The sequence below is a fragment of the Nerophis lumbriciformis genome, linkage group LG37, assembly GCF_033978685.3.
Source record: "Nerophis lumbriciformis linkage group LG37, RoL_Nlum_v2.1, whole genome shotgun sequence".
In the NCBI taxonomy this organism is placed as follows: Eukaryota; Metazoa; Chordata; class Actinopteri; order Syngnathiformes; family Syngnathidae; genus Nerophis; species Nerophis lumbriciformis.
Window position 1 is genome coordinate 23,231,815 of NC_084584.2, and position 14,465 is coordinate 23,246,279.

A 14,465-nucleotide genomic window follows, 5' to 3' on the forward strand; every position below is an offset into this window, starting at 1 on the left:
GTGCTTACCTTGGCGGTTGCTTACCATAGAAGAAGCGCTTCCTCTTCTACGGGGAAAAAAGATGGCGGCTGTTTACCGTAGTTGCGAGACCTAAACTTTATGAAAATGAATATTAATATTAATCCATATATAAGGCGCACCGGGTTATTAGCCGCACTGTCAGCTTTTGAGAAAATTTGTGGTTTTTAGGTGCGGCTTATAGTGCGGAAAATACGGTATGTATATATATTTCCGAATTGGTTTAACTGCCACCCGCCTGAATCTATTTAAAATAAAAAAAAAATTTTTAACCACCCGACGATAAAATCAAATTTTTTTAAATTTCATCCGCCCGATCCGCGGATAATCCGCGGTTGTGCCCGCAAACCGCGCATCTCTAGTTTGCACATCATTACAGACTATAGTGTGTAAACTATTTTTGTCCTCAAAAGTCAGACTATTGAAGTAAGGCTGCAACATTACAAAAACGGAAAAATTAAGCGCTGTGAGTAAGTTCTTTCGGTAAGTCTTGAGAAGCAGTTATCTGTCAGTCTGAAAGAACTAATGTGCGTTCCCAATTTTGAAACTTAGTGATACAAGTGTAAAAATTAGTACAATGTGGAAGCGCTGTGAATACGTTATTTCGGTAAGTCTTGAGAAACGGTTATCCGTCAGTCTGAAAGAGCTAATGTGCGTTCCCAATTTTCAATCTTAATAGCGATAAGAGTATAAAAATTAGTACAATGTGGTTGAGAACCTTTTTCAACTAACATGACTTAACTAATGTTGCTATATAGGAACACCACAGATTTGTATTTAAATTTTACTCGTTTTTTGTCCTAGTGTTTAGGCAGCATGATTTACGGGTAATAAAAACAAGGTCCGTAATGGAATGGAGGCACCAACCTGATGGTCACATGGCCTTAGTCCAGCTGTCTGCTCAAGGGTTTCCAGGCACTTAGCGAGCAACCTAGACAAGACGGGCCTGGAGGGAGCAAAAAGCCCAAATCAATACACGGCGTATAGAACACTCGATAGGTACTTGAAATAAGAGAACATGCAACATGTCTACTAAAGATATATTCATGCAACTCAAACATTTAAGAAACATTACACAGTACAAAAAATGACAGATTTGGCACTCTTCATTTTAGCATGAGTTGCATTAACACTAGCCTGATTATTACTACTGGTATGATATTGGAAGTTATTTTTCTTACTTTTGAGTCTTTTTATTTTTTTCTCTTTTAAAAAAAGAACTTGTACGCATTTACCAGCAGGTTTAAGTCAAAAGCTAAACACACTACGAAATTAAACATTTAGGGTTAGGTTACCTTTACAGTGGTTAAAAGCATCCTCTCCATTGCACTGCCATTAGTGTGTCATTCATGACAATGAGGCCTAGACCTGAATGGTGGTTTGAATTCAGTTAATTTGCAGCGGGTATGAAAGCAATTTAACGATTACGACCACAGGTAAGATGATTGAAAAAGTTTTATACATACCCAGGCATTCAATGCTTTAGAACTCTATACACATTAGGAAGCTATCCGGGTTATTTTAGAGGTCTTACCTCTGGGTCCTTTTTAAAAAGTATAGAAAGAGAGAGAGAGAATAAGTCGAGCTCTTCAGACATCATTTAGTGGGGTTAAAGACGTCAATGCATTCATTTAAGATTTAAAATGCGCTTTTGAATGAGCAAACAAAAGAAAAACCCTTACATCTGACTGCCGCCAGGGAACAAATAAAGCAAGTTAAGTTTCATTTAAAAAACCACTAAGCTTTATTGACAAACTGCTGCAAAACATCTTTTGAACAGATTTAGTAACCTATTTAGGCAAGCTTACACATGTAGCATACTGCATTTTATGGAGAGGGTACAGAGACTAGTGTGAGGAATAAGTACAGTTAGGAGCTTTTAAAATATGTACAAGAGTTGGGATTGAGCTGCAGGATCCCTTCTCTATTAAAAGAGACGACCCATGTGGAGATTTGTGTCCCGATCCTTCTTGTGGTTTGTGTGCATGCAAGTTTATTGACAATCAGATCACAACATTAAAGACCTGAAGTGCTTTTCTAAAGCATAACATAAGGCCATTGCTTTAAACACAATTTACTTGTTTTGGTTTTACATGAAGGTCAAATTGAGGATATGAGGACAGTCCATCTCAACAGTGTCTTATTAGGGCTATATTTCAAAACTCTAAATGTACAACAATGACAAATAATGCTGCCTAAACCTACATGGGTGTTTTAGAGTTATTTAAAACAAAGCATCACAAAGAATGTATTCCATTAACTTTATTGTTCACTTGATTTTAAATGTTTTTTGGTTTCTATATTACAAGTTTAAAAAGGTCTTTTATTTGACTATATTAACAGAATTTTGAAATGTAGCCTAAATGGGAGTCTGCAACTGAACCATGACAGATTATTTAAAAAAAACAATTAAAATGGATACTTTAAGACAGGTGGAGTACGAGCCACTAGTTAAACTTGAAGTTATTACTATTACAAAACAGTCTTTAAAAAAAAAATGCCAATAATGCCAGAGGGACTGGTCAGAGAAAAGAATACAAGAAAAATAAAAACTTCCTAACAGCCACTTTGGTTGATTTGTTGTGTTAGAGGGGAATGTGGGTCAGGTGTGGTCAAATCACAAACAGAATTTCAGTCCCCGATCTTGTAAGAAAGTCCAATGTCAGAAAAACAAATAAAACTGAAAAAGAAACCAAAGCCAAAACGGACAATTACTTGTGTCAGGCTGCTTAAAGCGACAGCTGCCGTTGTCGACAGGTAACACTGTAAAGGGGAGGGCGGGGCCACTTCAGTATGCTCGGTATGGGTGCTCCCTGTATGGCGTCTTGGCACCTCTGGAGGCAGGCGGGGCTTTGTTTGGAGCTGATCTCTGGGTCCCGTTCCAATCATCCTGGGCTGCGGACCACACATATGCATCCTAATTGCAACATCTACTGGTTCACCCATCAGCCAAATAGTGTGCATGTCATACCGTAAGATTCATAGGACTCCGCAGACTCTCCGTGTCCATAGTCGTAGTATTGTGGTTCTCTAGTGGGCAGACATGGGAAGACAGATGTAAAAAAAAAAAAAACTAGACTTTAATCTCAGGCAAACATCAAGTACTCAGTGAGTGAAATGTCTTGGGGGGATGCTAATTGGCTTCCGTGAGCGAGATCAAAGCTGCCGAGCAGCTCTTCCAAGTATCATCCAGGCTAGTTTGGTGCCAAATTGATTAAAAAAGACGAAAGGAAAGAATGCTTGCTGTGCTTGGAGACTATTTCAAGGGAAGGCAGTAGGTGACAAAGCAAAGAGAAATAGGTGTGAGTCACTCACGCCTGCTGCTGACTGTAATAGTTGCCATATGAGTCGTAGGTCGCAGAATCGTAGTTCTCGTTGTAGCCCTGGAGAGGAGAAGGAACAAAATAATAGGGAGGGTCTTGTTAGTGAGACGCAGATGCAATTGTCAATTTTTGATTATGAGTTTCTCTGACAGTACTTACATATCCATCATAGCTCTCGGCAGCTGCAGCGGGAGTTTGCTGGTGGGATGACATCCTTTGGGGGGGCCCAGCAGCTGGTGGCCTGGCACGGGATGCCGCAGCTCCCCTGCCAGATGCAGCGGCAGGCCCTCCTCGTCCTGACGGGGCGCCTCTTACTGCGCCACCTCTAGCTCCCCGAGGAGCGGCGCCACGAGTTGGCATTCCCCTCCCCCTGGAAAACAGGCCAGGAAATCATCCTCAGTGATCAAGTCAAACATGCATTTTTGTCGCCTTTGTGTGCAATGTCCCTCTTTACCTGTGCATTCCTGGGGGGCCGCCACGTCCCCGGACTCCTCTTCCTCTGCCTCCATGTTCCTGGCCTCCGTTCAGGTAGCCCATTTCCATGAACTGCTCTTGGCAGATATCGTCGGTCACATCCTGTGCGTAGGGCATAAAGTGACAAGTGTGACAGTGACTCGAAAAAATGATGATGCAGACACTAAAGTATTGGGATAAATTGTAAAACATTTTTACCAAATCTGAATATTTAAAAAACACTTGGCATTTTCAGGCATGTGAGCACTCAGAGAAAAAAAAAAAGAAAACTGACGAAAAGAGGACAATTTGTGTCGACACCAAATGCTGCAATGCAAGCACCGGCAGAAAAATGTGAAAATCAAGACTACCGGTACATTTCTATAGTGTATTTTACCTTTAGAATTGCTCTCATTGACCAACCGCTTTTGGCCGTCTTTGACACTTGCATGTACCAATGATTAGTTTTTAGTAGATAATTTACTAACATTATCATTGAAAATGTAACGTAAAATCCCTTCACAAGCATGCTAAGCCACACCCCCTCAGGTAATATACCTTCTCAATGGCTAATAAATGCAAGAGAACTTCAACTGGTTTGGGGACTAAAGTGTTCAGATTGTAATCACCAAATATAATTAGCAGCAAAGTAGAAAACGGTCAACGTTGTGGCTAACGAGCTGGATGACGCCAACTAGCTTGTTTCGCCGTCCCTGATAATCTCCTTTTGTTTAGATCCTATTTTTTTAATCCAAAACGCAGAAGTGATATTCAAGCCATCTATCCATTTTCTACCGTTTATCCCTTTTGGGGTCTCGGTGGGGTGCTGGAGCCTATCTCAGCCACAATCGGACGGAAGGCGGGGTACACCCTACACAGATTTCCATGTTTTTACAGACATTCCACATGCCTGCATTTCATAACATGCTTGGAGAAGTGAAGCACCTGGCCACAACCAAGCTCCAAAAGTCCACAAAGTGAGAAAATGAAACCAAGTGACACCACCAAGGTTGAGTAGTTTTGGTGTAATACTGTAGACTAACAAAAGTGAAAAGACAACAAAGCTTCCTGTGTGATCGCATGAACAAATACGTCATTCATTTCACTCACAAAAGCTGGGAGTGGATCAGCGAGGCTGCTTTCCCGAGCAGCACAAATCCCGCAACACAATCCACCATTTTCCTATGGGGAGCAATTTAGAGCGCTGCCCTGTGACCCAATCAATTATTTTCATGGACCCGACCTGCGCGTAAAATGGAGACCGAGCTTTAATGACGACGGAAAAGACAGAATACGCAACGCAGATGGCAGCTTTCAATTACCTACAGCATGAGCCGTTTGACTGCTAACAAATTCATCTATGGCGACATGCAGTGTCACTGCAGCGCCATCTAACAGGCCAGCTGGGTGACAGGTCTTTACCCCCTCAAGGTGTTGGATGAGCTTAGTGAGCACACTGCAGAAATGATCAAATAAATCGTGGTGTCACCAAAAAAAAAAAAAAGACCTGCAGACACTCGACAGAGGCCTTGATTTGCTTTCTGTATCTTTCTACTCATCTACACACATCAAAAAAGTCCTGCACGGACCCAAGATGCAGGTATGTCATTAAAAATTGAAAAACAAAAAATTCTGTCTTGAATACAAATTAAAGTCATGAAACATCAAATTACAGCCATCTGGCAGCTTCTCACACTACACGTTTATCTCCTCCCTCTTCAGAATATTGCTCCCCGTTTAAAAATGTGAAGCCTTCCACAAACACCACATTGTTAAAAGCAACTAGCACAGGCTCAAAGCAGATCAAGAACTTCAAAATAAAACCCATCCCATAAGTGCAGGCAGCAAATTGGGAACTTAAAATCCCAGCTGTCTTAAGAGTTAAACAAGTCTAAATGAGATCTGGCAGTAGACAAACAGTACCAATGCTATTCCACACTACTTTACGGACATGTGCGAGAGGGCTTTGCCGTTGCATGCAGTGCTGAATCAACATTTGGATGGAGAGCACCATTAGTGCAACAGAAAAAGCATTTTCAAAAGGCCTTTGGGGTAAATCCTAATATTGTCATCATGCCAGCCATGAGTCAAGCAGCAGGCTCCTAATGTTTACTGGCTGCTAAGATTGTCTGTGAAAGGGGAACTTGCAGAGGAAAACAAGAGTTAAGATCATAAAAGAAGAATCAATCTGTATCTCTCCACAGCCACACATCTGCTCTAATTCAGGCATGAAGGTGAGTTGATAGAGTGATACGACATGTCTAGACACCAACGTGTGATGAGTATAAATAGAAACTAAGGACAGAGTACAGGGACATTGTGTGAGAACCAACAGTCATGTGAAATAGTTTGACAATTGATGTAAGTAAACCTCCAAAGTTTGACTACACTGACATTGAATTTCTCAAACAGCTTAATGCACACTACAAACCCCCCACTGTAACTTAAATGTGCTACGCTAAATCATTAGGGGACTGATAAGTTAGTTATTGGTTGAAAAACATGGCCGCCATCAAAGTGAGCATAAAACAAAGGACATCTATTACACGTGCTATCCCCAGGGAGCCTGCAGAGGTACAGCAGGTGGGTCATGCAATTTTTGGTTAATAAGACTTGATTTTAATATTTTTTTTTACATCCCCACACTTTCCACTTATTTAAAAAGTCTTTAAATACACGTTACCATTGACCCAAAACACAGTAGTGCAGTTTAGAGATGGTGGGAGCTAAGCCACCCTACTCAATGTACCTCGCAGATCTACACTAAACATGAAACTGATATCATTCATGTTAGTATTTAAAATATCTTGTGAATAGCACTGTAGTTGCCAACGATTCGCCACGTAGTACTGTTTTATTTGTAGACCTGGGCCGATATTCGGTCAGTCAATTAACAGACAAATTAAAAATTAAGATGGTATAAGTTTTCCAGCGTCGATAAATTGCCATGTGCATTTACGGATTCAAGAGCCTTCACGCTTTTTAGCAGCTGTGTGCATTTGTGCCATAGCGGGATGACAAGTGGGTTATTCACTTTGTCCTTCATAATGTCTCTTTGATACTTTGTGCGGCTAGACGGAGCCGCTGGCATAACAGTGCAACACGCTAGCCCGTGACCAGCACAAGTAGTGAACAAGAACAAAATTATCACAAAACCAAATGCCACCGCAACAGTGTGGGAATATTTAGGTTTAAACCCTTGGAACAAGATAAATCTATCAACACACAGAAGCCAGTTTGTCGATTGTGCTCGAATACAACAAACTTGCATGCCCACTTCAAGCACAACCTCCGACAGTCCGAACAAGGTCAGTGCAAACGAAACCGCGCAAAATAGTGCGCTCACAAAAAGTGTGGTTCAAAATATCACTGAAGACATGCTGCCATTAAATAGGGTTGAAAAAGTACTATCAGTTCAAAAAGTGCTGCAAACATTAGGCATTTGTCATGTTGCCAGAATCTGCTAGACATGTTTTTTTATACATATGAACTGTTAATACATCTGCTTATACTGTAGTGTTTATATTGTTTAAGACACTTGATCGTCAGTTAAGAAATGTTTAACTCTGCCTACATGTACTTTTTTCCAACACCTCTATAACATTGTTTACAACATTGAGATTTAAACGTTTACATTCCAATTATAATGTTAAAATATTGATTAAATACAAGTTTATTGCATTTGAAATTATATGCATGCATTATTACATCAGTGGTCAATTTGGTACAAAAAATGGGGGAAAACGTTTATCTGCAATAATTTTGAGGTCAATATATCATCCAGCAAAATGTGTTATTTGGCCCCGGCCTGGTTTTTTGAATATCTTAGCTTTATCTCTCCTTCAGTTTGAGGGCCCTTGACCTAAAATATGTTGAAGACCAATGGTTTTCCAGTTTTTTTTAGCACAACCCATCAGGGTGCCATGAAGCAATTTACAGAAATGTAAAAACAATTACAACGCAGTGTTTCTAATGGAAACACTTTTGCACAACTCACAGGAATCAGGAATTTCTTGACTTCTTCCATGGCGTGGGCCATGCGCAGGTAGGCGTCGGGGACAGGGGCAAACACCTCCATGAAGACATGCAGCTCCATGGACAGGTGGGCATATTTTGGCTCACCTCCGGATCTTAGCTCCTCCTCCTTTAGTGCAGATGATCAGACAATGTAGAATTATCATACGCGAGTGTCATTAACTTTCAGATGGCATCTGTAATGACCATATAACTACCTAAATTGGCAGATTACCTTTCCATAAAAAAGACAGATGTGCTGTGAATAGACCTATGTAAGCGTTGCCATTGGGCTCACACACGGACCAGATGTTTAATGGCGCCAGGAAACCTTGTCCCGTGTCCAAATGTGCAAAATGACTATTATTTACCTTAGTTTTGTCTCTCATTGAGCCCTTGCCCAGCACAGAGATCTTCGCTCCGGTCTCCTCCTGCAGACGTTTGATGGTGTTGCCTTGGGGTCCCAGAATCTTTCCCACAAAGTTGAACTTGAGAAACACAAACAAAGACCGATAAGCCTGACTGGCATTGACCCCCAAAAAGGTAGGAGAGTGAAGTAGCAATCACTGTCAAGGGTCTTGTCGCGCATCCTGCTGCCTTTTAGTAGCATATTGACCCAAGGAGAGGTCGATACGAGCCCCCGGGGGAAGTAATGCCGCCAATGACTGGTCATTACAATCATCGGAGCAACATGTGATTAAAAAGTGGCAATCTTCACATGCACTAGCTTTGAACTAGCTGATTGCTGCTGTCACAGTTGGGCCGGGGCTGCCAAATAAATTCAGAGCGTTGTAAAAAGGGACCCTGGAGAGAAGAAACTAATTTATGAGCGTCTCTCAGTCATGAGCTTCCTCCAGAAATGAAAAAATATAAAAAAGGCAGTGTCACTTACATAATCCGCTCAATGTTACACGACAAATTCATGTTTATTGTCTCCAAACAGAAGGGAGGACGCAAAATATAGGCGTTAAATAGCATAAAAGCCATATTTAAGGCATGTTTTAAAACATGTCCCTGCGCTCTAATCACGCCTTAAGATGGGTAATTTGAGACTCCAAGTAACCTTACGACTTAATGTAATCGAAACAGGATGAATTACATCACAATGAGGCATAAAAGAAGAGACAACGTACCCTGGGGTATTGTTTGACAGGTATGAGGATCCGCTCCTTGAGTTTGATGTTATGTTGTGTAAAAAGATCCAGGTACGTGTCAGGCTCGTCCTTCTTGGGTTCACCTTTTTGGATCCTTTCGACTTCTTCATAGGGGTGGGAAGATTGTACAATTTCAGACCAAGGCTAAGTTGAATCACAAGATATAAAATGTGCATTTGTAATGGCTTCTAGCAGCGGGTCACAAAACACAGCCAGAAAGCCGAGGGGGCATTTACCAGGTCATTAACATCATAAATGGCCAAACCGGGTGGGGGCGCTGATTACATTTCCAGGCGTGCAAACACTTTGGGGGGGATGGGGCTATAGCCTCCATACTGGGCCACCAGTCAAAAACAGGGCAATCATGAATGCACAAGTTAGCAGAAGGACATGAATAGTTTGACGAGTACAATGTTTTTTTATTTTTTTTTTCATATGAGCAAGTTTTAATGTTGTAAATGTGATGTTTTATGTGTTTACTGTTTTTTAATATAACCTTGCTGCTGCCCTCTTGGCGAGGTCTCCCTTGGAAAAGAGATCCTTGATCTCAATAGGATTTTCACCTGGTTAAATAAAGGCTAAATAAATAAAAATAAAATTAGCAGTAGGACATGAATAGTTTGACGGGTGCAATGTGGTCAACAATGGCAAAAAAAATATGTAAAAACCGCATTAACGATGGGGTAAACTTGCTTCATCCGTTTTCTAGTTGATGGTTTTACTAGGCAATTATTCAAAACGATATCCCGCCAAAACCATGACTTCCGGTCACGAGAATACGGTACATTTTACTGTTGTAATATTTCCTACTACACATTTCGATTTACACTTAAATAATTTAGGGCATGGCTTTAATCCAGTTTAGCACAGAAAAGGAAGTGAGAGAGATCCACGCCCATTTAAAGAGAGACTATTGGCGACACGGTGCAGCCATTTTAACTTGAAAGCACATGTGAGGACCCAAAACTACGTAGTCACCAAATGTATGAAAACATAGATTTTTGGGGGTAAAGTCACAAAACTCAAGCAAAATAGGGACATTAAGAACTAAAAAGAAAGCGTGAGTTATGCAATGAGTGGCAGGAAGTGTACATAAAGTTTGTTTTAGAGTGTCGCTGTAAGTGCGTATGGTTTTTTTTTTTCGGGGGGGGGGGGGTTACAAAACACAAAAATGGAAAATAATTAGTAGTAAGTGTAAATACCAATAAAGTTTATTTAAGTGCTGCTATAATGGCCACGTCGGCAGGTTACAAAACACGTTAACTACAAAGCACGTGTTAAACATGGCGCTCAACGGGTTTTTCCGGACTTTTGTCGACACTTTACAAAAACCCAAAATGGCTTACAAAACACCAAAAAACACGGCTTTAAACATACACATCGAAGTAGTTTTTTGTTTTTTAAAGTTACCTGCGTTTAAAAGTTTGGTGGCGTGTGTGAACGACGAGTCCAGGCTGCTCTTTTCCAGCAGCAGCTCGGAGAGGGAAGATTTTTTGTCGCCGTTCTCCATTTTGACTTGAGAGCGAGAAAAGGGAGGTTTTTCAGTTCGAGTTACAAAAAAATCCCAACAACGGAGGTTTAAAAAAAGTAGTCCAGTTATATAATTAGAGATCTACTCTGAACAATTGCCGCTACTTTTATGTCGCCGTCGTTCGGTTTGCTGGTCGACCTCTCGCCGTCGTCTCTTCGACTAAAATGAGAGACGAGGCGCCGGGTGTGCTGCCTTTCTCCACACGGCGGACGTGACGTCAGCGTGACGTCACCTTCTAAGCCACGCCTCCCGCTGTTTACGCTGCAAGGTGTCTCATTTTATATAAAGCCTAAAATACTATTCTGGATTACAAAATAGCGTTTGAAAAGGTGCCGATTCACGCAAATGAGAATAGTTGTAAAAAAAATAAAAGCGTTGACATTTTGTGTCATTGCGATACAAACCACATAAATACAATAACGTGTTTATAATTTAATTAATAATAATAATTAACAGTAGTAAATGTACATAGTGGCACTTGTGTGATATAGTTCCCGAAATAAATAATGTTTTTCTTTACATGACATGTGCAACTATTAACTGCCACATTTGAGACAAATAGTTAGGACCACTTTGAGACTGAAATAAAGTATAAAGATCAAAGAGTTTATTTTCATGTGCACAATAAGAACACGTTTAATCTGTAACAATGACATCATTGTTTTGCTTTCCACACTCGTGCTGAGTACAGTGAAGAAAGAGGGTAATAAAAAAAAAAAAAAAGAGAAGTGTGAGATATATAAAAAATGAATACATAAAAATAGAAAAACTATATAAATGTACAACATATTTTGCAGAAAAGTGGCAATGTGCATATTATGTATAAGTGCACAGAAATATTTGTAATAAATATATATCAAAACATCCAAAGAGAAATTGGCCACAGTCAATCATTGTTTTTTAAACTTTTTTATTGAACATAAACAACATATATGACAATATACAAACAAACCAACGCACTTCCAATATATCGCATTATAGATATTCATTAGGTTGAGCAATCAACATATTTCAACAACCAAAAAAAATAAATAATAAAAATGTTGGTAACACTTTAGTATGGGGAACATATTCACCATTAATTAGTTGCTTATTAAAGTAACAAATACTTAATTTAGAGTTATTTGGACACTAGGAGAACATACAAGGGTTAGGGTTACTAATAAGCGATAATTCTGAGGTTATTGAGGGAAGACTCTTAGTTAATGGCTTACTGGTTGTATAATAAGGCCATGCAGAATAAGGCATTGATAAGTACTTAATAATGACTAATTAAGAGCCAATATGTTACTAATTTGCATGTTAATAAGCAACTATTTGATGGTGAATGTGTTCCCCATACCAAAGTGTTACCAAAATGTAACATGAAGTAAAGAAAGAGACACCACACAAATGCAAAACATTAAAAATAAATTGAAAAAAATTATAAATGAAAAAAAATTATGAAATTGGCTGACCCAAAACAGCTTAAATTCCTCAAAGAATATTTTGAGGGCTTTTCAATTTTCAACCGACTGTAGTCAATCATGTTCACTTAGGAGAAGTTAAATGGCTTGTCGGCTCTGGAAACGTAGCAAAACGAAAGGATGTAAATTTTTCAAAACATGTGTAACTGATGCCAGCCGGTGTGGCTGTGCGATAGTACGTTGTGTGAAGCTCACTTCCGACAGCTCAGGAGCACCGCTGGACAATGAGTGACCAGAAAACTGGAAATGTGTGCAAAATTTGAATTGCATTGGTTAAAAAAATAGGGAGCACTTAGCAACAAATTACCCTTAATTATTTGATAATTAGTGTAATGTATGGCTAAAAAGGCAAATCATGGTTGTTTTGTTGTCTAATTCAGTGTTTTTCAAACTTTTTTGAGGCAAGGCACACTTTTTTCATTAAAATATAGCAGAAAACATTAAGAAATCAAACTCCACCAGGTCGTCGTGCCTTATTCTGAGTTTGTTAGTGTTTTCCTGTGTGTAGTGCTTTAGTTCTGGTCTTGCGCTGTTATTTTGGTGGCCCTTCCTGTTTTGTTGGTGTTTTCTTGTAGCATTTACATGTCTTCCTTTGAGCGCTATTCCCCGCACCTGCTTTGTGTTAGCAAGTGAGACTATTTAAGTTGTTGCTATCCCTCTTTGTGTGGACATTGTTGATTGCCATGTCATGTACGGATGTACTTTGTGGACGCCGTAAGTTTTTGCTGTCGTCCAGCTTTTTGTTTCTGTTTACTTTGTGGACCCCGTAAGTTTTTGCTGTCGTCCAGCATTTTGTTTCTGTTTACTTTGTAGTCAGTGAATGAATGAATTGATCACGTGGAACCCGACTTAAACAAGTTGAAAAACTTATTCGGGTGTTACCATTTAGTGGTCAATTGTACGGAATATGTACTGTACTGTGCAATCTACTAATAAAAGTTGCAATCAAATAATCAATCAATCAAAGTTTAGTTTTACTTTCGTTTTGCAAAGCCATTGCCTTTTACTTTCCCTTTTGTTAATTTTTAGTGTTCATTTTGAGTTTTTTGGTGTTTTCCTGTGTGTAGTGTTTTAGTTCTTGTATTGCACTCCTATTTTAGTGGCTTTTTCCTGTTTTGTTGGTATTTTCCTGGAGCAGTTTCATGTCTTCCTTTAAGCGCTATTCCCCACACCTGCTTTGTTTTAGCAATCAAGAATATTTAATTTGTGCGGACGCTATCCTTCTTTTTGATTGTCATGGCATGTTCGAAAGGACTTTGTGGACGCCGTCTCTGCTCCACACGCTCCAAGTCTTTGCTGTCGTCCAGCATTTTGTTTCTGTTTACTTTGTGGGTGCCGTAAGTTTTTGCTGTCGTCCAGCATTTTGTTTCTGTTTACTTTGTAGCCAGTTTAGTTTTACTTTTGTTTTGCATAGCCATTGCCTTTTCCTTTCCCTTTCCCTTTTGTTCATTTTTAGTGTTCATTTTGAGTTTTTTGGTGTTTTCCTGTGTGTAGTGTTTTAGTTCTTGTCTTGTGCTCCTATTTTAGTGGCTTTTTCCGGTTTTGTTGGTATTTTCCTGGAGCAGTTTCATGTCTTCCTTTAAGCGCTATTCCCCGCACCTGCTTTGTTTTAGCAATCAAGAATATTTAAGTTGTGCGGACGCTATCCTTCTTTGTTGATTGTCATGTCATGTTCGAAAGTACTTTGTGGACGCCGTCTCTGCACCACACGCTCCAAGTCTTTGCTGTCGTCCAGCATTTTGTTTCTGTTTACTTTGTGGGCGCCGTAAGTTTTTGCTGTCGTCCAGCATTTTGTTTCTGTTTACTTTGTAGCCAGTTTAGTTTTACTTTCGTTTTGCATAGCCATTGCCTTTTCTTTTCCCTTTCCCTTTTGTTCATTTTTAGTGTTCATTTTGAGTTTTTTGTGTGTAGTGTTTTAGTTCTTGTCTTGCGCTCCTATTTTAGTGGCTTTTTCCTGTTTTGTTAGTATTTTCCTGTAGCAGTTTCATGTCTTCCTTTGAGCGCTATTCCCCGCACCTGCTTTGTTTTAGCAATCAAGAATATTTAAGTTGTTGCCATCTTTTTTTGTGTGGACATTGTTGATTGTCACGTCATGTACGGATGTACTTTGTGGACGCCGTCTTTGCTCCACACGCTGCAAGTCTTTGCTGTTGTCCAGCATTTTGTTTTTGTTTACTTTGCAGCCAGTTCAGTTTTAGTTTTGTTTTGCATAGCCTTCCCTAAGCCTCAATGCCTTTTCTTAGCAGCATTCGCCTTTTGTTTATTTTTGGTTTAATCATTAGATACCCTTTTACCTGCACTCTGCCTCCCGCTGTGGTCTGCATATTGGGATCACGACAAACCATTCTCGTCTCACCCGACACATTCCGACTTTTACAAAGCTGCCGCCTACTGACGTGGAGTATTACGCGGTTACCCTGCCGAGTTCTACACAGCACGGACACTAAGCAACGGCACATTATATGCAGATTATAATTATTGATTTGCAAAAAAATATTTTTTGGAC

The 14,465-nt window shown here is 39.8% G+C and overlaps 1 protein-coding gene across 1 annotated transcript; it reads right to left on the bottom strand.

Annotated features, from left to right (window-relative positions):
* Positions 1–1,738: 1,738 nt before the first annotated feature.
* On the bottom strand, positions 1,739–10,669 carry khdrbs1b (KH domain containing, RNA binding, signal transduction associated 1b). Its single transcript, XM_061931541.2, has 9 exons — positions 10,373–10,669; positions 8,942–9,066; positions 8,180–8,296; positions 7,792–7,938; positions 3,796–3,917; positions 3,501–3,711; positions 3,334–3,401; positions 2,990–3,048; positions 1,739–2,913 (listed from the first exon to the last, which is right to left on the bottom strand). Exons 1-9 carry the CDS (start codon positions 10,470–10,472, stop codon positions 2,807–2,809), a joined length of 1,056 nt encoding a protein of 351 aa, XP_061787525.2. The 5' UTR covers positions 10,473–10,669; the 3' UTR covers positions 1,739–2,806.
* Positions 10,670–14,465: the final 3,796 nt, after the last annotated feature.

Coding starts and splice junctions, on each gene's coding strand:
- khdrbs1b (XM_061931541.2), bottom strand. CDS start 10,472: ATGGAGAACGGCGACAAAAAATCTTCCCTCTCCGAGCTGCTGCTGGAA. Junction 9,067..10,372: donor CACCAAACTTTTAAACGCAG/GTAACTTTAAAA, acceptor ACCCCTATGAAG/AAGTCGAAAGGATCCAAAAA. Junction 3,049..3,333: donor TATTACAGTCAGCAGCAGGC/GTGAGTGACTCA, acceptor TCTGCCCACTAG/AGAACCACAATACTACGACT.